The sequence below is a fragment of the Calonectris borealis genome, chromosome 8 (assembly GCF_964195595.1).
Source record: "Calonectris borealis chromosome 8, bCalBor7.hap1.2, whole genome shotgun sequence".
NCBI classification, from domain to species: Eukaryota; Metazoa; Chordata; class Aves; order Procellariiformes; family Procellariidae; genus Calonectris; species Calonectris borealis.
The window spans coordinates 31,258,680-31,280,679 of NC_134319.1; the positions used below are offsets into that span (position 1 = coordinate 31,258,680).

A 22,000-nucleotide genomic window follows, 5' to 3' on the forward strand; every position below is an offset into this window, starting at 1 on the left:
TAACCAAGAAGCCTTAAACTTATTTATTCAAGTGAAAAAAGCCAGAGCTGTTGGGAAAGAGGCTGTTGTTGTCATTAAAGCTGAGACAGGAGCTAAAAACGTGTGTTTGGTCATTAGTTCTGATGCGTTTTTCTGGCTAGCCACGGGCAAGACAATTCAGTGGCTTTTTCTAAGTGGTAGGAGAAAGACAGGAGTCCCCGTTACAGTTCAAGGGAGCTGAGGTGCCTAGTGCTCCTCCGAAAGTCTCCCATCCTGATATCCTCGTGCTTCTGCTCTCCAAAGGCAGCTCGAGAGGGACCTTCCTCCCCGGCCCGGGGCCGAGAGGGCTGTGCGTGCTGCCACCTCCCCCCGCACGGCTCATCTCCCACGGGCAAGACGCTCTGGCAACGTCCCACGCGTGATTAATGCAGGCAGCAAGGGTAGGAGACAACCTGAGCTCTGGAAAAATGGCTGTGCTGGTAATAGCAGGGACCAAGTGGGGAGGAAGGAAGAGGATGAGGAGCGGAGATGGCAGCTCTTGCCTTTGCCCTGGGACGGCCGTGGGCAGGGGGGTTTAGGGTCGCTCCCTCCACCCTGGGGATTGCAGGGAGGGCAGCTCTCCAGGACCCTGCGTGGGCCCAACCTTGGCAGGGGGGACTTGTTGGCTGTCATGGACCTCTCTGCTTGTTCCACCAGACCTTGGGGTTCGCTGGTGCACAGTGTCTGACTGGTTTAACTCTTTTTCTTCATCCTTCTGTTTTGCTGGTTCAGTCCTTCCCCTCCAGTTTCCAACCTCTCCCCTGCTTTTAGTCTTTTCTTTCCATCTTCAGTTCTCATCAGGATCCACCTTTATCAGATGCTTTCCCAAGCTTTGCTCAGACGTTCTTTGATGCGCATCCCCTCCCCTTCTCTTCTCCCACCATAGACCCAGCAGAGAATTTGCGATGAAGAAGTGCAACTTCTGCCAGCACGTGGGGTCAGACATCGGTCCTTATTTATTCTAGCTGTGGACTGGCAGTGTAATTTGGGGGGACGTGGAAACCTCACACCCTTCTGCTCTCTCTGCAGTGCAAGGGGGGGTGTATTGCATTGCCCTGGGGAGCGCAAACCCTTCCCCCAGGCTTTGCAGCTGCCCCCGGGATGCTGCGGAACAGCCTGACTCTGCTGGGGACCGCCATCCCCTGCTTAAACCACCCGGGGAAAAGCACCTTGCTGCGATGCCGCCACGCCAGCCCTTGCAGCGCCGGGAGGATTGGAAGCCCTCGGGCAGCAGGACAGAGCTGACGAATTGCCGTGCATCACGGCGTCTGTCCTGTCCCTCTCGCTCTCCCCATCCACGTACCCGCCCGCCGGCGGTTACTCAGCAGGCTCCGCACGTCGGTGGAAACGAGCCTGTTTTTTCCTGTTATCGAGGAAGCAAGTTATGACTGTGATGCTCAAGGACAAGCCTGGGCCTCCCACCCCCCCTTAACGGCACAAAAGAAACCTACCTAAGCCGTTCTCTTCGCCGGGCGCTGCCAGAGCAGCTTTTGGTTGGTTGGAGGCTGGAGCGATGCCGGGTCCCCCTCCCGCCTCCCACCCGATATAAAGCACGGCTCCTCGACGCTTTTCCAGCCGACAGCACACGACCGTGGGCGCAGGTGGTGCCGCAGCTGCCTGTTGCACGCCCCTGCCGCCGCCGTAAGGACCCGATGAGTTGCTGGATGCCTGGGTGCCCAGCTCTCAGCATGTGCCGGGGGTTAGCCGCGCTCCCCATCACTTGCCTGGAAAGGTAAGAGGCTTCGCCACGCCGCAGTGCTGGGATGCAGAGGGTTAGCTGGAAAAGATGCACCTAACTTCGGAGCGGCCGGGCCAGCCTCTGCTGCTGCGGTTGTGATGTTTCGGTAGAAATTGGGGCGCAGACCGCAAAGAAACACACAGCGAAAGATGCCTGCAGAAGTTCCTTCAGGTTGACAGCAGCAGGACTATTTTTGTCAACACGGTTGAAATGTTCAGTGACACGTTGCTCCTCCTGCCAAACATGGCTCCGGAGCCCCACGCTGCCGGCTTGACATTTAAACACTTATTTTTATATGAGCGCCTTGGGATGCCTGAATGAACTGCAGCACACAAATAGCAGCGGGGCCGCGCGCTGCCTCGGGGGGGGACCCCGGGAGAGGAGCTGATTTAGCAGCAGCTCCTGCCGTATTGCCGCAGAGACCTCCCGGCAGGGAGGTGCCTCCGTGCCACCGCCGCAGAGCCGCGGTGACAGGCAGCCGTGTCCCAGGCTCTCGCAGAGGGGGCTCTGGCACAGGAGCATCGTGCTGCCGCCGGGCTCGCTGGGTCTGGAAGGCATGGGGTAGGTGGAGGGTGCCACCGGGGAGCGCAGCCATCTCCATGGCGTGGTGGCAGGCTCCTGGTGACTCAGGGGCACCCCCAAAAAAAAAAAAAAAAAAAAGCAGGGGAGCATCAGCCCTGCTGCAGCAGCCTCGCAGCAGGGAGATGCTCCCGCTCCGCTGAGCAGAAAGCAATCGCTGTGTTTTTCCAGTGTTTTGAGAGCAGCGTAGCACTGCCGGGAGAGGGGGACGGGAAAAGGAGCCAGGTTAGCTCCAGGGAGCCAAGGGGGGTGGTGGGGGCTCCAGCTGGGCACTCAGCAGCTGCTCTGCTACCTGCCCCAGAGGAAAAAACTCGCCGAGCTTTATAAATGCATGCGGCGCTACCTGGGAAGCAAGGCGGAGGAAACGGTCCCCTGGGCTTAATGCACTGCTGAGCGTGGTTGCCAGGGAGCAGAAAAAGCAATCGGGGGAGCATTTATTTCGTACATCAGAAGGCAAAGAAGCAGCTGAAGTTGAGGAGCGAGGGTTGCCCCTCCAAGCTGTGTCGGGTCCCTGGGGTGCAGTCCCTGTCAGGCAGGGGGGTGGTGGCAGCAGTCCGGCGGTCCCGCAATCCCACCTCTTCCTTTCCTCCCTCCCAGAGCCAAGGATCTGAAGACCCGCTTAGGGATCCTGCTTCATAAACCAGAGCTGGGACACAGGATCGGGACCTCCAGCAAGTTGCAGCTGGGCTCCAGGCAGAGGTAAGCCAAGCGGTCCTATGTCCCAGGTTCAGCCCGGGTCAGGTCCCCATGGACCAGGCTGTCCTGGGGGATGCTCCTGCCCATCTGCGCAGCAGAGAGGACAGAACGCAGCTCGTCCTCCCCATGGTCCCACCCCGGCAGGCAGGGAAGGCGGATCACTTCCCAGCTCCACCAGTTATAAAATCAGACTGGCGAATTGATGTTCTGGCATTAGGCACAAGAAAGCGGGTCCTTAGCAATAGACCAGAAACTCAGAGGGCTCCTGCAATTCCTGGTGTCTCCAACCACTGCCTCGGACCCCAGGGAATGCATTAAAACCCCCCAGGCAGCATTAAAAACAAAATACTAAATATTGCTGCTGAAGGCAAGGCATCTTCTTGCAGAGGAGGCTCTGCTGGGCTTGTACCAGCAGAAAAGGGCTCCTCCGAGTATCCTTCTAGAGAAGCTACTTGGCCAAAGCCGCACTATGGAGCTGAGGTCTGGGGAGCCATCGGGGAAGGTAAAAGAAAGGGAGAAAGGAAAGAGAGTCCACAGGTAATGGATACTGGGGTCTCGCTTTGGTTTCCTACCGAGTGCCGCTGCCTCCCCTCTTGTACTGTCTCCCATTAACGGGGCCGCCTGTCTGAAGTGCTCCCATCCTTCGCCGCGGGGCAGGAGAAGTGTTGTCGGCGGGACAGCGAGCCTTACATCCTTTTGTCTTTTCCAGAGACTCCTCGCGAGAGGTACTGGAATGGAGGGAGTCCTTCGACCAGCTCCTGAAGAGTAAAAGTGAGTAGGATCTTGTTTTCTTCTCCTGGTGCGGGCGCGTGGGACAAACTCCCGGTGAGCAAGGGGGTGACTGTATGCCTGGAGCCAGCGTATGAGGAAACCTTGTCTCCTCCTTAAACGAGATGGTTTAGGATTTAGAGAGAGGCCCCTTTCCTGCCCTGACCGAGCCGATGCACGGGGCTCATTGCCTGGCTTGCGAAGCTGTACCCTTTTTCTTCCGGCTGGGTGCTTTTCGGGGGGCACAAGCGTTGTCTCGCAACGCCTCGCTGCTGCCTCGGGACAGGAGCATCGTCGTGGGCATCCCGCGTGCAGCAGTCCGTCAGGGGGAACGTCACGCCGTGCCCTGACCGTCCCTTTCTCCACACGGAGGAGAAGGCAAGGGTGTCTGCTCTCGGTGTCCTCCTTTGCACAGCAACGCAGCCGCCTCCCCGCAGGCTTTTGCTGCACAGAAAACTGCGTTGCTGCCCTCTGTCTGTCTGTCCTGTGCCTCTGGGGATGGCTCTTCCACAGGGAGAAGGAATTCAGCTGCTGAGTTACACGTAGCCATTTTCCCCTCCAATATTTGCTATACGTATGGCGATGCAGAGGGTTCCCACAAGGTGCTGTCTCCCTCTCCCCCATGCAGGCAGTACCTGCAGACCCAGAGAGGGGACCTCTTTTTGAGTCCCACAGGTAATCCCTTCCTTACGCTGGGTTTTACAGCAGGTAGAAGTGCCAAATTTTGATACGAAAGTAGTTGTCTACCTTAAAAGCTATTCCACAGCAAGAGAAAGTCCTTCCACAGTGCTAGGTTGGGGCTAGGCGTATTTAATTTCCAGCCTTCCTCACGTGCTGCGATGGCTAACAAGCATCTCCGGCTTTGTAACTGAATACATCCCCCCAGCCTGGCTCTGAATCCTCGCTGCAATTACTCTCCCATACTCCTCAGCGTCTCGTTCCCCCTAGATTTCAGCTGAGAAATAAAAATAAAGCCATCGCTGCTCGGTTCCTGCAGGCGTACTGATACCTCAGTGGATTTCTCCGTAGGTAGAATTAGCTCTTTTCCGAAGCTGTAAAGAAAATACTCTGAAGCCTCATTACGGAAAGGTCAGATAAATAAAACCAGAGGATTACTTGTCTGTGGGAAAGGATTTTATTGGAGTCTAGAGGCCAATTAGCAGTGTCTCAGAGGGTGGAATTTGCCTGGAGGGAAAGGAAATCTGCAGATGTCTTGGTCTGAGCTCCCAGGGCGATGCTCGCCAGCAGCGCCGCGTCTGGCAGCCATCCTCTTCTTCCTCCCCCTCTTCTGCCCTGCTAACTGCTCTTCTCTCCCCTCCCCAGGCGGGGTGACGGCCTTCCACACCTTCCTGAAGACGGAGTTCAGCGAGGAGAACCTCGACTTCTGGCTGGCATGCGAGGACTTCAAAAAGACCCGGTCGAAAACCAAGCTGGCTACCAAGGCCAACAGGATCTTTGAGGAGTTTGTCCAAAGCGAAGCGCCCAGGGAGGTGAGAGCAATTTCTGCCTGTCCTGTGGCATCGAATAGGGTGGGAAAGGAATAAAACATCCCAGTGGGTTTTATCGAAGTGGGAAGATGTGCTCTTGTTCATGAGAGCTTTCATTTCAACCTCGCGTGGTCTACCAACATGAAGGGATATAAAGGCTTGCAAGCATCTTCACCCTCACCTGGTGAAGAAAACAAGATGAAGAAAACAGTTTTCCTCCCCCCATGGGAGGGGAGTTAACCCCAAATTAATCTTTGTGGACACTGCTTCCTTGCAGGTGAATATCGACCACGAAACCAGGGAGATCACCCGGAAGAACCTCTCGGGTGCCACCTCCGCTTGCTTCAACGAAGCCCAGGCCAAGACCCGCACCTTGATGGAGAAGGACTCCTACCCCCGGTTCCTGAAGTCTGCCTCCTACCAGGACATGACCAAGCAGGCCACCAGCCGCGGCATCAATAAGCGGTCGCATACCTGACCCGAGCCCGAATCCACCGCAGGGGGACGAGCCGGGGGACCAGGCAGAGGCTGAGAGATGGTTTGCGAGGGCTGAGGTCTGCACGGTGGGATTTCGGCTGAAGTCCTGGCATTTTAGGAGGATCCCCAGGACCTCAAGCGCTTCCGCTTCTCACCAAGCTGCTGGGAAGAGAGGAGGAGCGGAGCGGGTGGGAACGGCTCGCATGGCAGCGTGTGCCCCATGCCTCCCCTTGCAGCACGGCCAGAGACCTGCACCACCGCAGGGACAGAAAGAAATCGGATTTGAGTTGCAAGTCCGGGAAAAAGAGACCGGATTCCCCTGAGCATCCGTAACCAGAGAGCTCCCGCCTGCTCTCAGGACCCTGCCTCTGACCCGCAGCGTCAGCCGCCGGCTGCAGAGCCAGCACGGGAGCCTGCAACTCCTGCAGTGCCCGGGGCAACCGCCCCAGACCTGCCTGCAGGGCTTTTTCTATGAGGGAACGGCCAGAATAAAAGTCCAAAGACGTGGCATCTTCAGCCGGAGAGACCCTGCGCCTGCCTTCTTCTGATCCCGAGATCCTTATTCTGCCGTTTCCTATGCATGCTCTGCATCAAAGCTTTACATCTTCTGCCAGTACAGCGTATTCCTAGCAGTGACGTTTTTATCCCTCGCTTAACCTACATGACCTTTAGATTGCATATAATCTTAGGTCACATGCATAACTTTTTATTACTATTATTGTTATTTATTTTATCATTATTATAATATATATATATTTATTAGAAGAGCACTGCTCGAAGCATACACACATCCCTTGCTCTGAGGAGCTTGTAAATTAAATTATTTTAGATATTGTAGCACTTAGCATGCCTCCCACCTTTTCCGTATAGTAACTTGAGGGATGACCAGACAGGTCTATACCATGACCATGGAGCAAGGTACGCGAATAGCAGCAGCGAGAGCTGCGGTCCGGCTGGGCTGCTGGAGGGGTCTAAGGCGGCAGGTTTCCCGTGCGCCCGGGGGGCCGCTGATGGCAGTAAAAGGACGCTTTGCAGTCCGTGCCGTTTCCTTTCTCCCCTTAAAGATGCGGACGGCATCTCGGCACGTAGACTAGCAGCTTGTCCTAGACAGAGAATAGTGATGTAAAACAGGGACTTCGGTGAGTGATCCTATTGAAAACTTATTTTTTACACATGGGAGAGAAAACCTGGGGCTTTCCCCTGGTTTAAAATTGGGCTTGGTGTTGCCTTGGCCGGTGAAACCAGTCTGCAGCCACAGCACTTTACCAGAAACCAGGGGAGCCAAGCGACGTGTGCCGTGAATTCAGTGTCTCGGGGGGCTGCAGGACACTTCATCAGCTCAGACCTGTGGGGTGAGCTCTTCAGAAAGCCCCACTGAGCAGGGATTTGTGGGTCCCACAGCCACCCTGGAAAGCCGTGGATCCCATTTGGCAGCAACGGTACCAGCAGCCGCGCGGGTGGGTGATGGGGAGCCCATGGGTGTCCTATGCTGGGTCACGGGGAAGGTACCACCAGCATCGTTTCCTACTGAGACAGGCTGGGGCTGCCACATGTGCCTCCACTTATCCCTAAAGACCAAACCTGGAGGTCCTTATCCCGCTGGTACTCACTCCTTGCCGAGGGAACCATCTTTTGCCCCCCCAGCATTGGCCGGAGCACAGGATCGCTCGGGCGTTTCGCGCTGTTTGAGCAGAGCAAGGGACCGAGGACCAGTTTGGGGACCAGTTTGGGGACATTATTCTGAGTCCTCTTCCACTTTCCCCATCCCGGTTCTACCTCTGAGCCTCGGTGGGTCCCAGCTGTGTTTACAGGGAGATTTTAGCTGTTTTCTTATTTATTATTTATTTTTACAACTGGAACCACCTTCGTTGTGTTACTGAAGTGAATGACGCACAATGGTCCGTTTTCATTACTTACTTAATATTGTCATTATAAAATAAAACGTAAAGATGAAAATACTGTGACAACATGGTTTTTTTTGGTTGTGGGCTTTCAATTAATTTTTACATTCTAATTTTGGATGACTTGCAAGGCATACTAAAGAAAGCTGCTTGTGTTGGGTGGCTCGAGGGGCATTTACAGTCGCTTTAACAGCTGCAATGTCAGGAACAGCAAAGGAAGGGGAAGACTTATGAAGAGTAAAGCATCACGGTATTTGGCTTATTGAAGAGAACTGAACAGTTCACAGCGAGAATGAAAGTAGAATTTAAGTTTTTAGTATATTAATTGCCAGGATGTTCAGTACTGTTTGTATTGTCGCATTTTCTGAGCACCTTACAGGACTGCAGTTCCCAATACCTATTTAGTAACAGTAAGACACCGTTGTCTTAAAAGCACAGGAGCATTCAAGTTAGGGCTGCTGTTTGCAAAAACTGCTTTTGAGTTGCTGTCATAAATAATATTTGATTTTTATCGATAACTCAGCAGATGATTGAATTCATTTACAAGGGGGGAAGTATGTGGCTCTAGAGGGGATATTAGAAAACCTCCTACCTCTGTTGCAGCCTGGGCTGTCTCTGAGGTCTGAGCAGTCCCCCCGTGTCCCTGCGAGATGCTTTGGGAGGATGGGGGGGGTGCACCTCCAGGCACCGCGGGAGCACCGGAGGGCTGCCTGCGGCACGAGCGATGCGGGGTGGGGAGCATCCAAGTGTAGCGCAGAGATGCTGATGCTCCGAATAAAAACCAAACAAAACATGTCTTTAAGTTGTTTTCTTTCTATTTATTGTGTGTTTTAGAAGCTAAAATTAACTGGCCTGCGTGAGCGGAGGAGAATGTGAGTGGACTGCTGAGGAGGAGCTGGCATCGCAGGTGACTGACTCAGGAGCACTTAGGTCCCAAAGTACTGCTATTAGCACAAGCCAGCCTCTGCCATTAAAAAGCATTTTACAAGCCACTGTGTGTATGACAACACCTTATGTCTCTTCCAATACAGCCATGCACAGTCCAAGGATCATCATTCTTTATCAGATACGTCGACTCTTCTCCATCCCTGTTCCCCACAGTTGTCATCCACCTAACCGGAGGAAGGCAGTTGAAACTTCCCCGTATCTTTTATTCACGATTTCATTAAGCGTGGCCTTGTCTTACAAGACAGGCAATTTGGAATCGCAGTAGTCTGCGTGTTTACCTGATCTTAGTGTGTGTCAGAGGGAGGAAATGAGCAGAAGGGTGTCCAGGAGGCATTTAAATTATCTGGTATGAAAGACTTGGCGAGAGCAGCAAAACAGTCTAGAAGCAGATAGAAACAAAATCATGATTTTTTTTTTTTTAACTGCAGTGTCTAACTAAAAAAAATGAATATTTTGTCTTGCATACCTTGAAGTTAATTTAAAACCGATTCTCCATTAAAAAATATTTAAATTGGCCCACAAAAGAAGTAAGAAAAATTTAGAATGAAAATCTTTTTGAGCTTTCTTTAGAAGGAAATCTGGGGCTTCGTCCATTCTTGATGCACCGTGCATGGAAATGGATGGCCCAGGCCGAGCCTTAGCCTCGGCGGTAGCGCTTGGACTTCACAGCTGGTACCGGAGTATCCCATTTGCAGCATAGTTTCATCTCTACAAGTCTGAGATGCCTCCCAAAGAGAACTCAGTCAATAAAACCACGCTTGCGTCCAGTGAATCCTCCCCGATTGCTGGCAAAACCCAGTGGTAATATAATAAAACCTTTAAAGCCTTGGGAGAATAAAAAAACACCAACCCGCAAAACCGCGTTGAGAAAGAGGAGCCGAAGCTTCCCGCGACTGCCTTTGGGCACAGCCGGCTGCGGTTGCTTCCAATAAACCACAGCCGAAGTTTCCCAGGCCGGAGGCTGCGAATTTGGAAGCAGCAGAGAAGATTTGAGCTCCGGGGAGCAAACGTGGGGGCTGGTGCTGGCCCCCCTCCCCGGGCATGACACATACTTGCTCCAGGGCCAGGTTTCCATGAGCTGGGATGGGGGGTGGATTTATCTGGTGGAAAAAACCACCCGTTTCCCTTTGCCCTGAGACCCGGCGGGTTCCCAGCAGCAGCTCGGTGGGGTGGCATCGCCGCTCAGCCGCCCCATCTCCTCCTGCGGCCGGGGGTCCCCGCTCCGGCAGGACCAAGCCGCCTTAGGGCACGTATATACGTGCATGAGTGGCCCTACAAAGACATGTATTTGGGCAGGTGGATGTGCATGTATGGGGGTGTGGATGCTGAGCTTTCTGTTGCACGCACCGCAGTGGATACACATGGGTAACAACACACATACGCAGGCAGATTCGTATGTGTTTGCATGGGCATGTGCGTACATCCATGATTTTTTTTTTTAAAGACAGTCTGCAAATAAATGTTATAAAATGCTGTTTAAATGTGGTTTTGAAGGAAGCTCACCAGCAAAAGGGATGCCCTGAGCATTTCAAATACCACAAACACCTCACCCAGCATTTTGCAGTGCTGTGCCAGCCCCTGTGCCAGCTGACGGGGAGGGAGCAGTTGTATCGCACTGCTTCCCACTCCACGGCTTTCACCTTCACGGCCTTGGCCCAAATAAAGCACCAGAAATCACATCTGATGCGTTTCCACACGGCTCGTGTCCCTCTCGCTACGTGGGCAGCTAAATGCCAAGGTTGCCAACCCGGTCCAGCTGCGTGCAGGGATTCTTACCCACAGCGTGCCTCAGGAGCCGAGAAAAAATTAATGATAATATTCATGCTTTCTGCTGGGGTGCCGAGGGCAGCGGTGGGCTCTGCAGCCCCCCTGCCTCCCCGGGGCTGGGGGGCAGCTCTGACCTGCTGCAGCTGCAACCCGGGCTGAGCCTGCGGGGAGAAGCAGAGGATGAGAAACAGCTGGGAGAAACGCTGCTGGGGAACCACCTCTGCTGCTCGGGAAATGCATTTAAGCTCAGGTCCCCAGCCTGGCTCCTTGTTTGACCTATTTTGGCTGATCTGAGATGCCTTCGATGGACCTGCTCTGCTCTCCTTGCCCAGGGACTGGGACACAGTTGGTGAGGTCCCTGCCTGCCTTGCTGTTGCCCTCACCTCTTCTTCCCAGCCCACTCCTGCTGGCAAATGTACTGGTCTGGTTTTGTGGTGACGAGGATTGAGCAGCAGCCTTAAAGGCTAGCAAATGCGGATTAAAAATGTAAAAATACTTCACGGCAAAGCGAAATGCGGTCGGTGCTCCTGCGTGGATACATCACCTGTCAGTGTTTAAATCGCATCCTTCTATGGACTATTTTCCAGGGCTATGTTCCAGCACCGAAAGTCACATCAGCGTGGCCAAGGATATAAACCCTGGGACATTCCCATTTGGAAATATAATAAGAAAGCAAGTGCAAGGAACATGAAGAAAAAAGCCATCCTACTATTCATAGCTACTTTAAAAATTATTTTGATTTTGGCAGGCAGTTTTTGTTGCCGCGTTTTAGTTCATGTTTATTTGTGGCTGGTGGCCAGAGCGTGGATGCTCGGAGATGTTATCTCAGGGGAAGGGTTGAAAAACGGGTGTAGGTCCATCAGGACGGAGGAAAAGGAAGATTTACTTAATAGTGCCCTTGATTTCCCTGCTGATTGTGTCTCAGCAGCTCATCTCCTGAGCCCCTGTGTCTGGGGGGCCAAATAAGGACTCTGGGGACGTGGAAATACAGCAGGAACTACATAGCCCGGAGGCTACAGGAATGGTTGTGGAGAGGAGCTCTGTGACCCCCATGCTTTGGAAAACCTTTGAGGCCCTTCTAGTCCCCATAAACTGCCTGTCACTAAGAGTTTAAACTTACGACTCTAAGGAAAGCGCTTTGGATCAGGGATGAGAGATAGGGAAAGCATTACCAGCAAATCCTTCTTTGCGGGGGTACAGGCACAGGATGCTTCTGCCACAGCCCTGCCAGTTGCAAACACCTTGTTCCTAGCACCCTAGGGTTTGGGTTCCTAGCATCCTAGGGTTTTTCATCTTCCCACTGTAAGATAATGAACTACTTTAATTAAATCAGCAAGCTGAAGGAGGCTTTTGTACTTGGGTGGCTGGGTGATGTGGTATTGTTATGTTGTAACATTGACCTTTTTTGGGATGTCTTTATTGTTGGCTCTGAGCCTGTGGCGTGCCCCTGCTCTGCTTGTTTGTCTCTTTTCCAGCCTGCAAATGGGTAGTTAAGCACTGGCAGCTAGAGCCCCAGCTCTGGTAGAACCGGGAGAGATGGTCGAGTTCAGCAGATTTCAGAATTAAAATGGGATCTTGACAGCCTTGAAAGTGATTTGAGATTGTTCCCTGAGTTTTCACGGTCTTTGTCCTTATGGGGCTGTGTCAAGGTCTCCTGTGGATGCACAAACTGCATCCAGAGACTGCGGGATGTTCCCAGACCTTGGGATGCGCTGCGTGCTGCAGAAAGCAGGATGCTCAATATGACGGTTAGGTACAAAGATGCGACTCCTGCATAGACAGAGCTTTTGTGAAAGTTGGCATGCAGACGTGAGCAAGCAATGCAGGCGTACATAAGGATTTGGATATGCATGCAAAACATGTGCAGGACTGCATCCATGCACCCCTTTAGGGTGTGCTTTTCTGCATTCACGCCCTCGTGTTTGTACCCAGCCATGTCTCCAGGTACATATGCAGATGCCCAGTTTGTGCATGTACCAACGCACCGTGGAAAGGCGTGAATTCATTGATGCGATTTCAGCCCCGTTTCAGGTGTGATCTGAATCTTGCAGCTGGTTCGGTGGAGGCGACTGGGGAGGTTGCATGGACTCTGCGGGCTGGCGAGCTCATCTTCCGTTACAGGGCAGGGGGGGAAACTGGGTGGCACGTCACAGCCTCTTTCACGTATTTCCTGCACACGCTTTGCAGGCGGCCGGGAAGGGCTGGAGGACCGGGCTCCCTCGGGCAGCACTGTTTTTACACAGAGCTGCCTACAAGGAGGCTGGTGCCTGGGCCGCGGGCAGCTGCCTGCTTGCCAGCGTGGATGCGGTTAGGAACACGCCGGCTGTGGCATAAATGGACCTGGAGCTCAGCGGTTCCCTGGGTGAAATTTAGCAGCGTAGCTAGTTTCTTCATGTGGATGGATTTACCAAAAGGTGAGGTAAAGCTTGAAATAAAAAAAAACCCAACCCAAACTCCCACCCCTCAAAATAATCCCCAAACCCCTGCCCCCCAAAAAAAACCCCCAGCGCTGGTGCATTTAATGTCTCTGTGCCTTCAGCCCCTGAACCACTGCTGAGCATATGTTTGTAAACAGGGTCTATGTGTGTCTATTTGCTCACGACCTCTCTGCTGTGTGCTGAAAAAAAATCACCGAATACCCCCCAAAAACCTCAGCATCCCCCCTGCAAGTGGATAAAATGCTCCCAGGGCTGTTCCCTCCTGGGAGGAGATGGCATATACTTGCAGACTGCTGGGAAGCAAATACTGCCTGGGGATACCTGTTGGGGAGCAGCAGTGAAGAGCAGCTGCTGAAAAAAGCTGCTCCCTGGCTTTGAAGGCATTTTAAGCAGTGGCTGGGTTTCTGGCCGGGCAGAGGGACCCCTTCCTCCCCTTCCCGCGGTGGGTGGTGGTGGGTGACCCTGAGCAGGGTTGCGTGACTTTGCACCTCGGCTGGCGCCCGCGATGCGCAGACGCGAAGCGGCTCCTGGCCGACAGCCAGTGGGACGGGACAGGAACATGTAAAGGTTTCCTAGGGTAGGGCACTTGCGGCTCTGCTGCTCGGCGGAGGAGGAGGAAGGTGCGCAGCCCCTGCCTTCCCCCTCCTCGGGCTTCTGCTTTCCCGATGGGGGTGAGGAATGTGAGCCCCACCGTGCCCAGGGGATGCTGCGCTGCTTTTCCAGCCAGGGAAGTAACTTTTTTTTTTTATGTAAGTGGCAAAAGGCATAGAAGTTAATACAAGGAAATGAAATGCATCTAAATGAATGAAACAGGGTATTAATTTCTTGCTGGGCTGGGGCGGAAGCCATCTATAAAATGGTCTTTGGCTTTCCTGAGGGTAAATTAATGTGAATTTATATTTTGGCTTTATATCTTAAGACTTCTCTGTCCCTTTTCTGATTTGCTTAGATAATTTATTTCCAGTTCAGCTTGTCAGACAGTGACTCCTGAAGGTGCTGGTCACTTGAACTACCTTTTGCAGTCAGGAAAATGGGTATCGGAGTTCCAGCTTTTCTAGATACTAAATAGATATAGGTAGATCAGGCCCTACCTGATTAACCTCTTAATGTCATGAAAAGCTTAGGAAAGGCTTCTGGTCAGGTAGGGTCTCCTAATTGCCCATGAAAGTAGGAGGGATTCAGGTTGGCTTTCTGTCTCATTCCAGGAATCGGATCAGGGACTTTCCAGGACCGTGTGTGTGGCTGCCATCCAAAACTGAAGCCTGCCTGCTGCATTCTCCACCTGAAAACATCGCTGGGGGCCAGCTTATTAGGTAACCTGTAATAAGTCTAAGATAATATTTATAGCAAGAACACCCTGGGTTCTCCCCCGTCCCCTGACCCAGACGCCCCAGGGGACGCCTGCCTGGGCTGTGATTAGTGCTGAGACCAGGCAAGCAAACACGATGAGTATATATGTCTGGGTAAGTGCTGAAGTCGTGCTTCTCGCCGAGCCTTAGCTCTCTCGGCTGGCACTGGCATTGCTGTCCTTAGTTGCCCCTTACATAGACCTGCAGGACATCAAATGTAAATGGCGAGGTTTCACAGTCTAATAAAACAATATTTTCTGTTTATTGATCAGGTGAAGACCACGAAAGCCCTTAAAATAGCAGCCTATCCAACCTAGCGCGTTTTGCCAAACCCAGAGCATCCCCCACAACGAAGGCACTGAGCATTGCACCTCTCCCATCCTTCAGTGGGACCCCTGGGCTCAGGTGAGGAACATCAGAGGTACGGAGCCCTCCCTCTGACCATCATGGAGCCCACAGCTCACAACCAGCAGGAGGCATCTATCCCTTCCAGCATGGAGACAGCAGAAGACCTTGCCCTCAAGTTAAATTTTGCTGTGAGGAACGGGAATAGAGAAGATGTGCTGGAGCTGCTGGAGAAAGGGGCAGATGTGAACTCCAAAGCTGGAGAAGGTGGCTGGACACCACTGCAGAGTGCTGTGCAAGCTAACGAGGAGGACCTGGTCCGGCTTCTGCTGGATAAGGGTGCTTGTCCACATGCCAGGAAGGACAATGGTGGCACAGCATTTACTGAGGCAGCGATAGCAGGAAACGTGAATATACTGGAGCTGCTCCTTGATCGTGGGTTAAATATTAATGACCATGACGACAACGGCTTCACAGCTTTCATGGAGGCTGCATGGTATGGGAGGAAGGAAGCCTTGAAATTCCTGTATAGCAAAGGAGCAAACGTGAATTTGAGGAGGGCAGCTAGTGAGGAGAAAGCGAAACTCCATAAAGGAGGTGCGACAGCGCTGATGGATGCTTGTAGGGAGCGCCACTTCTCGGCTGTAGAAACTCTTGTCCAAGAGATGGGGGCTGACGTGAACATCTGTGACAACAGGGGTAGGAATGCCTTGATCCATGCTCTCAAGAAGGGTGGTGCCAAGGAAAGGTATGAGTCAGCTGTCTCCATAGGCCATTTCCTGCTGGACCACGGCGTTGATGTGAACAGCAAAGACGAATGTGGGAAAAGTGCCCTCATCCTAGCTGTTGAAATGCGGAGCCCAGATTTGGTAAAAGCTTTACTGGAGAAGGGTGAAATAGATATTGATGATGCAGACGAGAAGGGCAACACAGCACTGATGGTGGCTGTAGAGGAAAACGATTACAATATAGCGAATTTGTTGTGTGAAGAAGGAGCAAGGACTGATGTTGGGAATCTTATCGCTGTTGCGAACAGGAACCGTGCTTGTGACATGGCACGTCTTCTTCGCCGGTATAATGCCATGTTAGTTCCAGAAACCCTCAAAGACTGGGAGCCAAACAGCAAATGCTGGAGGGACCAGCTGAAAAAGCTTTATAAGATGTATCGGCCTATGATCGGCAAACTGAAGATATTTCAACACACCCAGCAGAGAATTCAGAACACTTCCCAGGGTAGCATCTACCTGGGGTTCCACGGTGGGACGGAGGTAGCAGTAAAAATTAGCCACAGTACAGAGGGTGACAAAGAGAAAACCTTCTTCGAACAATGTGGTAACTGTGAACATCTACTGAAGCTCTTCCAGTTTGAGGAGAAGGGAGGCTACATGTACTTGTGCTTCCCGCTCTGGGAGAAAAACCTTGAAGAACATCTGCAGGAACCAGAAGACCAAATGGATTACAAAGACACTCTGAGGATGATCTTCCAGGCAGTGAGAGAGCTGCACTCCCTCGGATTTGCTCACCAGGATCTGCATCCCAGCAACTTTTTCATAGGTTATCTTTTGCTTTCTCAACATTTTCATTTTGCTTTCCTGTTGCCTATAGTTTAGAGAAGAAGATGCTTCATAGCTGTCTGTAAAAAAAAAAAACCACAGATGTTTTTATGCAGAATGGGGCATCTGTGATATTAGCTCTCCTCTTTGAATAGGTATAGATATGTTCGCAGACAACCACAGAGGAGTGAACAGAACAGCTTTACATGTCTCATTAGATCTGCCCTCCTTTCCAGGGCTTTGCAGACAGATCAACCCGCAGCAGATCTCTTGAGATTTGTTTTCTAAAGAAGGGGCCATCCAGAAGTCAGTGACAGACTATATCAAGGTGTTCCACCATTATTTGTTAACGATTTCTCTTATTTCCTCAGATTTAGGTGGCAAAATTTACTTGGCAGACTTTGATAATAAAAGAAAGTTGATTGAAGGCAACAAAGAACTTGTAAACTCAGATTTAGAGGTAACTTCCCTGCGAATCAATGTATGTTTTCAAATTTCAGGTTCTCTCTGATATTTTCTGTTGCTGTGAATCCTAGGGGAAGCCTTTCTGCATCCTCAACTAGAAAACATCTTGATTTTTGGGAAAGCCCATATAACAACAGATGCTGCATAAGAATGATAGTGATTAGGATGCAAGGCTGTGGCTGGTGCTGGGATATCCACAGATACCCTGTGAGCGTGATTATGGTGCCTGTCTCCTCTGCCTTTGGGCACCCAGCTTCAAAGTTTGTGTGTATTTGTATGCTTCTGCACACCTATAGGTGCATGTGTGTGTTCACGTACGCGGTCTGCTCATTTAGGAATACCAGTCCTCTTCCATTTGGTAAGAAGTTTCATGCGTCTGGCACGTGAGCACGATGTGTTTCTTTGCAGGCCCTCAGCAGGCTCGTGCTGTATGTTTTAAAAGGGGGTAGGAAACCCCTTCAGCAAGTCAGTACCGAGGATTTGGCTGCCAATTCCCCAGATTACAGGGAGGCTCTGGACCTTGTAGGTAGCCTGGTCTCTCATGATGAACGAGGCTTGGAAGGTTTGAGCAAACATCCCTATTTCTGGAGCAAACAGACGTAAGTCCTGGGAGTACAAAGGAAAAGCTTTCGGTATGGGGTTTGCCTGTAGTGCTGGGAACAGCGATGTCTTGTTGCAGCTAACGAAGCTCCTCGTTCCACAGCAGGTTCAAGTTCCTGAAGAGTATATGGAATAAAATCAAAGATCTCCCCAAACGAAAAGCTGTCTTTCAAGCCCCTAATGCTACTGAAAGTTTTCCTTACCCGTTGTGGACCGAGAAGGTAATCCTCTTCTCTTTGGATGGATACGAGGTTTGAGGTAGACTTGCAGGCAGAAGCTTTTCCTGAGCGTTTCACAGGCCCTGTTTAAAACCGTAACTGGAAAAAGTAGCCCAACGGAAATAGAGATAACCAGGGAAACAATTAAATCTAAGCCACGTAGTCAAAATACACCAGACTAAAGGCATTGGTGCTAAAGAGAGCTTCTGTTGACTGGAGTGGTAGTAGGGGATGGTTGTTACAGAATTAGCTGGCAAACCTTCAGGGGTGACCCTTTAGGACAAGGACCTCTGGCCCTTTGTTGCCAGCAAATTTCTGTCAAAAGTGTTTTGCTAGATTGCCTCAAAAGCAGCGAGACCAGGCCTGCTGTTGCAGGTAGCCTCCTGGAAAGACATGCTGCATCGTTGGAGATCCGACAGTGGCAGTTCAGTATGGCCGTCTGTGTGGCCCTCTCAACAGTGGCACAGTTGAATCAAGAGTCCTGAGTCCCTCCTGCCCTCCAGGCACACGTGAAAATCTCCTGTGCCACGTTGACAGTCCTAATATGAACGTCCTGCCTGGGCAAGGCAGGAGAGGAAACACTTAAGCAGAATCAGGGGGTCTGCATGGCGCATGCCCTGCAGGGTGAACTCTTCTGCTCATGTTGGGAAATCCGCTTTTAAGGGTCACAAGATTTATCCGTGCAAGATGATGTCCCTGCAGAAAGGCAGCGGCTGTGGTGAGCGGAGGTAGATGTGCTGCTTTCGTGGTGTGTGAAAGGCAGAGAATAATCTACGTGCTTTTTTTTCAGATTGACGAAGATGTTCTGTATATCATGGAACATCCTAGGAAAGGAAGAACATTCTGCTATGGAAACGATGTCACTGACCTACTGAGGTTCATCAGAAACCTGGATGAACATCCAGATATCAGGTACATGGTGGTGTTGAGTTGATGGTTGGACTCGATGATCTTAGGGGTCTTTTCCAACCTTAATGAATCTATGATTCTATTCTATGATTCACATCCTTGCCCCTGCCACAGTGGCATTGCAGGGAGCATCTGGGTGAGTTTGAGAGTCAGTGAGTTTGAGAGCAAAATCTTCATCAGATAGTTTTCCAGAAGGGTGAACACAACCAGGATGTGGGAGATAGCCGCTCTAATGGGACGAGCTTTAATGGACTATCTTCTCTGGCAGTGCAATAGGGTGTGAAAGATTGTGTGTCACAGCAGCAAGCAGTCTGGAGTCAGCCCTCAAAATCACCTTCCTGAGGGTAAGAAAAGGAAGGTAGCTCACAGAATTAGACCTCAGATTTTGAAGCAAAATCTGACTCCCGGATCATCTCCCATATCACTCCCAGAAGATCCTCAACCAGAGCATTCCACTCCAGAGGGATAGCAGCAGCTTCAGAGAACTGGCGGCAGCTCCCTCTGCACCCTTGTCTTTGCAGAGCAGCCTGTGTCTGTGACAGCTAAGGCAGGTCACGGCTCTACAGCAGAGGACACCGTAATGTGTCCTTCTGGGCTGTTATTTTTGCTGCAGGCTGGTGTTTCTTGCCACAACTCCAGGAAGCTTCTTAGATCACTCTTAAATATTTGTATCATCCTTTATACCTTTGAAAAGCCTCTTTATCTACCCTACCAGGATTTCCAAAGTGCTGCTGTTTACTGCGCTGAAGTGCTTAGAGATACGGATCAGGAAGCACCAGTCCTGTTAGAAGATCCTGTTAGGAGGTCTTGACTCCTAAAGAGCTGCCAGAGTCTCCAACCCTCTATAGTCATGGGCGCTTACATGTGAGGTTAGCTCCTAGTGTTGGTTTCACTGAGGCTGGTGGCCAGCACTGCTCTCCAGTGAAGGTGCAGGTGGGATTAGGCAGATGGAGGTGCTGGAGGAATAGCGAAAAAATGGATTGAGAAGCTTAGGGAAGGTATAGAAAAGTTGCAACTCAAGGATTTCTTAAGAAACCTTCCTGTGCTATCAGAAAGCCTCTGAAATGGCTTTTTCTCTGCAAGGAAGGAACCAGGGCGTCTTGGACACTTGACTCCTTGGGCAAGCTTTAAAAATCCATTTTGGTTTTGTTCTCTTTCAGGATCAGCAACAAAATAGGAGACCATGCTGAGTATTTCTTGAAGCTTTTTCCAGCACTTACCATTTATGTCTATAACAGTTTACGCCAGAATCCCGAATACAGTTGCTTTGCAGACATTCAGGACCTTTCTCTGTAGGATGTCGTTGCCTCATATCCCATGTCTGAACCCACCATCACTGCCTCCTTTTCTTCCCTATTTCTTCATCTGCAAAAGAGTTGAAGAAAGTGGGTAAGGAGATGGGAGACAGCACATGCAGGGACAGAGCATGGAGGACTTAGACTAAAAATGCTAAAATGAAAAATGGTTCAGAAGCATTTGGTGCAACAATCAACTGGCTTTGAAGAGGAAGGAACCAAGCTGAGCGCCAGCCCAGGTCCCCCTTGACTACCTCTGTCCCTCTGGGCTTATCCATCTCTGTGAGGTGGAGATGAAAGCCCTGATCCTTATGGAGAGCCAGGAGATGTGGGACAGCCCCCATATACCCAACGCATCTGGGAGGCAGGAGAAGAGTTCGGCCATTGCCAGGCAACATGGGACCCTCTGATAAAGGAAAAGAAGCTTGAGCTCCCTGCTAGAGCCAATATTCCCTACCGCTTGCACTGATGAGCTGCTCATCTACCCCTAGAAAGACAGGGATTCTCTCTTTTCAGTCTTTTTGAAACACAGCAGCCAGAAAATGAGATGCCTGAGCAATGGTCTGGCTGCAGAGTTGCCCTTGGTCCATTACCCCTCCGATCTGGTAGAGGCACACTCAGGCCAGCCTGCTGGAACCTGAAGGACTTCTTCTGGGAGACGCAGGAGATGTTTCCACGAGGAATGGACGTAAGGAGCACGATCCCACAAAACTCTGCTACTGTGAATAGTCCTGACTCACCTGAAAAAGGTCGCTGACGTCAAAGGGACTGCAGGGACCGGTTCCTCCTGGAAAGGACAAGCTCTGCCGTGGCAGGCTGGGTCTGCAGGGCAGGGCTACGCACACTGTCTCCAAAACAGCGCTGCTCTTGGTGCATCATTGTCCTCCTGCCAGACCTGGCTCCCTTGCACAGAGCTGGTGCCCATACAACTGTCACATGCAGCCAGCTCAGTGCTTTGATGTTGGAGGCTGGGTGGCACAAACCCATTTCTGAAATCCTACGGCATGCAACGTGTGTCTGATTGTCCAAGGGCTTGGTTGTTTCTCGGCTAACGCTCTGATTTGCACAATGATTATATGTTGCTTACAGAAATATTTTTCAGCTGTTGAAAAGATTTTAAATTTTGTTCAAACTGAGCTTGTTATTCATTCAATTAGCCTATGGAGAAGCAAACTTGGAATAAACTTGCCTGGAAAACTGACTCTTACTACACTCATTTATGAATGAGGTTCCCCATCCCCTCTGTACAGAAAGAGAGCCTGCAGCACTATAAAATACCCAAAAGGCTGGGATTTGTGGCCTTCCTGTGGAAGTGCCTCTAGGTTGTTTAGGTAAGGTGGTGGATGGTCCTGTCACTGCTCAGATGAGTTGCTTCTGGCCCATATGGGTATCTGATGGGAAGTGTGGAAGGCTTCCTGTCCTCGGAAGCAAGCTGTCTCCTGTGAAATAATGGGCTGAACGGTGGGCGGTTTTGCCTTGTTTTTGCGGAGTGAGGGTGAGGATTTGGTGGATGAGTTGAGGTGCGAAGATGAGCATCAACGCTTGCACATGTGTTTGCGTACATGTAAAACTCTGGGAGTGGATGTATTTGACCACCTCCTCTACGAATGAATGGCTGCCCAGAATGCATCATTCAGCCCCGCGCCTCTTTTAGCTGTGTGTGCTTGTAGATGTATGTACCTGCAAGCCAGCAGGCATTGCTGTGCATGAGTTGGGTTGCAGACCGCCACGCGTGCGCTCGTGGCTCATGAGGTCCGTGTGCCAGCCTGCCTCAGTGGTCCTGCCTCAGAGCAAAGGTCCTTCTGATGGTCTTGGGAACCCTTTAAAATACATAAATGTAACAACAAGAAAGCTTGAGTATGCAACTGTTGATGAGGTGCCATTAGAGAAAATGCAACCAGGAGAATGTCAACTCCTCTTGTGGCAATACTTTCATTTTTTCCTTTCTTCCCTGCTGTTTTTTTTTTCGTTCTCTGTCTTTCTCGTGCCCAGAAAGCAGGAGGACACCCAGAGATGCGTGTCTGGGTCTCGGCAGCGAGGGGAGCAGGGGTGCTGTGGGGAGCACGGTGGCTCTGTGCTGCAGCAGCACGCTTCTGCTCTCGCATGAGGAGAGGTGAGGCTGTGGGCTGGGCTCCTTCAACGTCATGTTTCCAGCTTGCTTTGACCTTTGCGTCTTCTTGCATTGCTCTGCTCTTTCGCTAAAAGGCTGTGACTTGGCAGCCTTAAAAGGCTGTGGAAAGGCCTTCCTGAAAGCAGAGAGCACTCAAGGGTGTCCAAACCAGAGCAACAATTAAACCCGTGGAGGCTGTGACTTGCCTCTCTGGGGCAATCAGGCTGCTGGGAAGAATTTCCAGGGAAGGCTGGTGTGGTCTGCAGGGCCGGCTCCTGCTTTCCGAGAAGCCAGAGGTGCCAGCAGGCTGGTGTCAGACGAGAAACTTGATCCACGCAT

General features: G+C 51.4%; 2 protein-coding genes across 2 annotated transcripts; both read left to right on the plus strand.

The window, feature by feature from the left end:
* The first annotated feature begins 1,659 nt into the window (after positions 1-1,659).
* Positions 1,660-6,073, plus strand: LOC142085287 (regulator of G-protein signaling 16-like). Its single transcript, XM_075157071.1, is given in 7 exon segments — positions 1,660-1,750; positions 2,933-3,034; positions 3,418-3,466; positions 3,468-3,568; positions 3,741-3,802; positions 5,123-5,289; positions 5,564-6,073. Coding segments are annotated over 7 exon segments (762 nt in total). The 5' UTR covers positions 1,660-1,670; the 3' UTR covers positions 5,765-6,073.
* A 6,496-nt stretch (positions 6,074-12,569) lies between these two features.
* On the plus strand, positions 12,570-20,752 carry RNASEL (ribonuclease L). Its single transcript, XM_075156846.1, has 8 exons — positions 12,570-12,793; positions 14,023-14,130; positions 14,439-16,065; positions 16,436-16,524; positions 16,938-17,128; positions 17,233-17,350; positions 18,138-18,259; positions 19,417-20,752. Exons 3-8 carry the CDS (start codon positions 14,613-14,615, stop codon positions 19,550-19,552), a joined length of 2,109 nt encoding a protein of 702 aa, XP_075012947.1. The 5' UTR covers positions 12,570-12,793; positions 14,023-14,130; positions 14,439-14,612; the 3' UTR covers positions 19,553-20,752.
* Positions 20,753-22,000: the final 1,248 nt, after the last annotated feature.

What these genes read in the sequence shown, in the direction of transcription:
- RNASEL (XM_075156846.1), top strand. Translation starts at nt 14,613, where the DNA reads ATGGAGCCCACAGCTCACAACCAGCAGGAGGCATCTATCCCTTCCAGC. An exon ending in TATTTCTGGAGCAAACAGAC is followed by an intron (nt 17,129 to 17,232) that starts GTAAGTCCTGGG and finishes CTCGTTCCACAG; the next exon opens with CAGGTTCAAGTTCCTGAAGA. An exon ending in GATGAACATCCAGATATCAG is followed by an intron (nt 18,260 to 19,416) that starts GTACATGGTGGT and finishes GTTCTCTTTCAG; the next exon opens with GATCAGCAACAAAATAGGAG.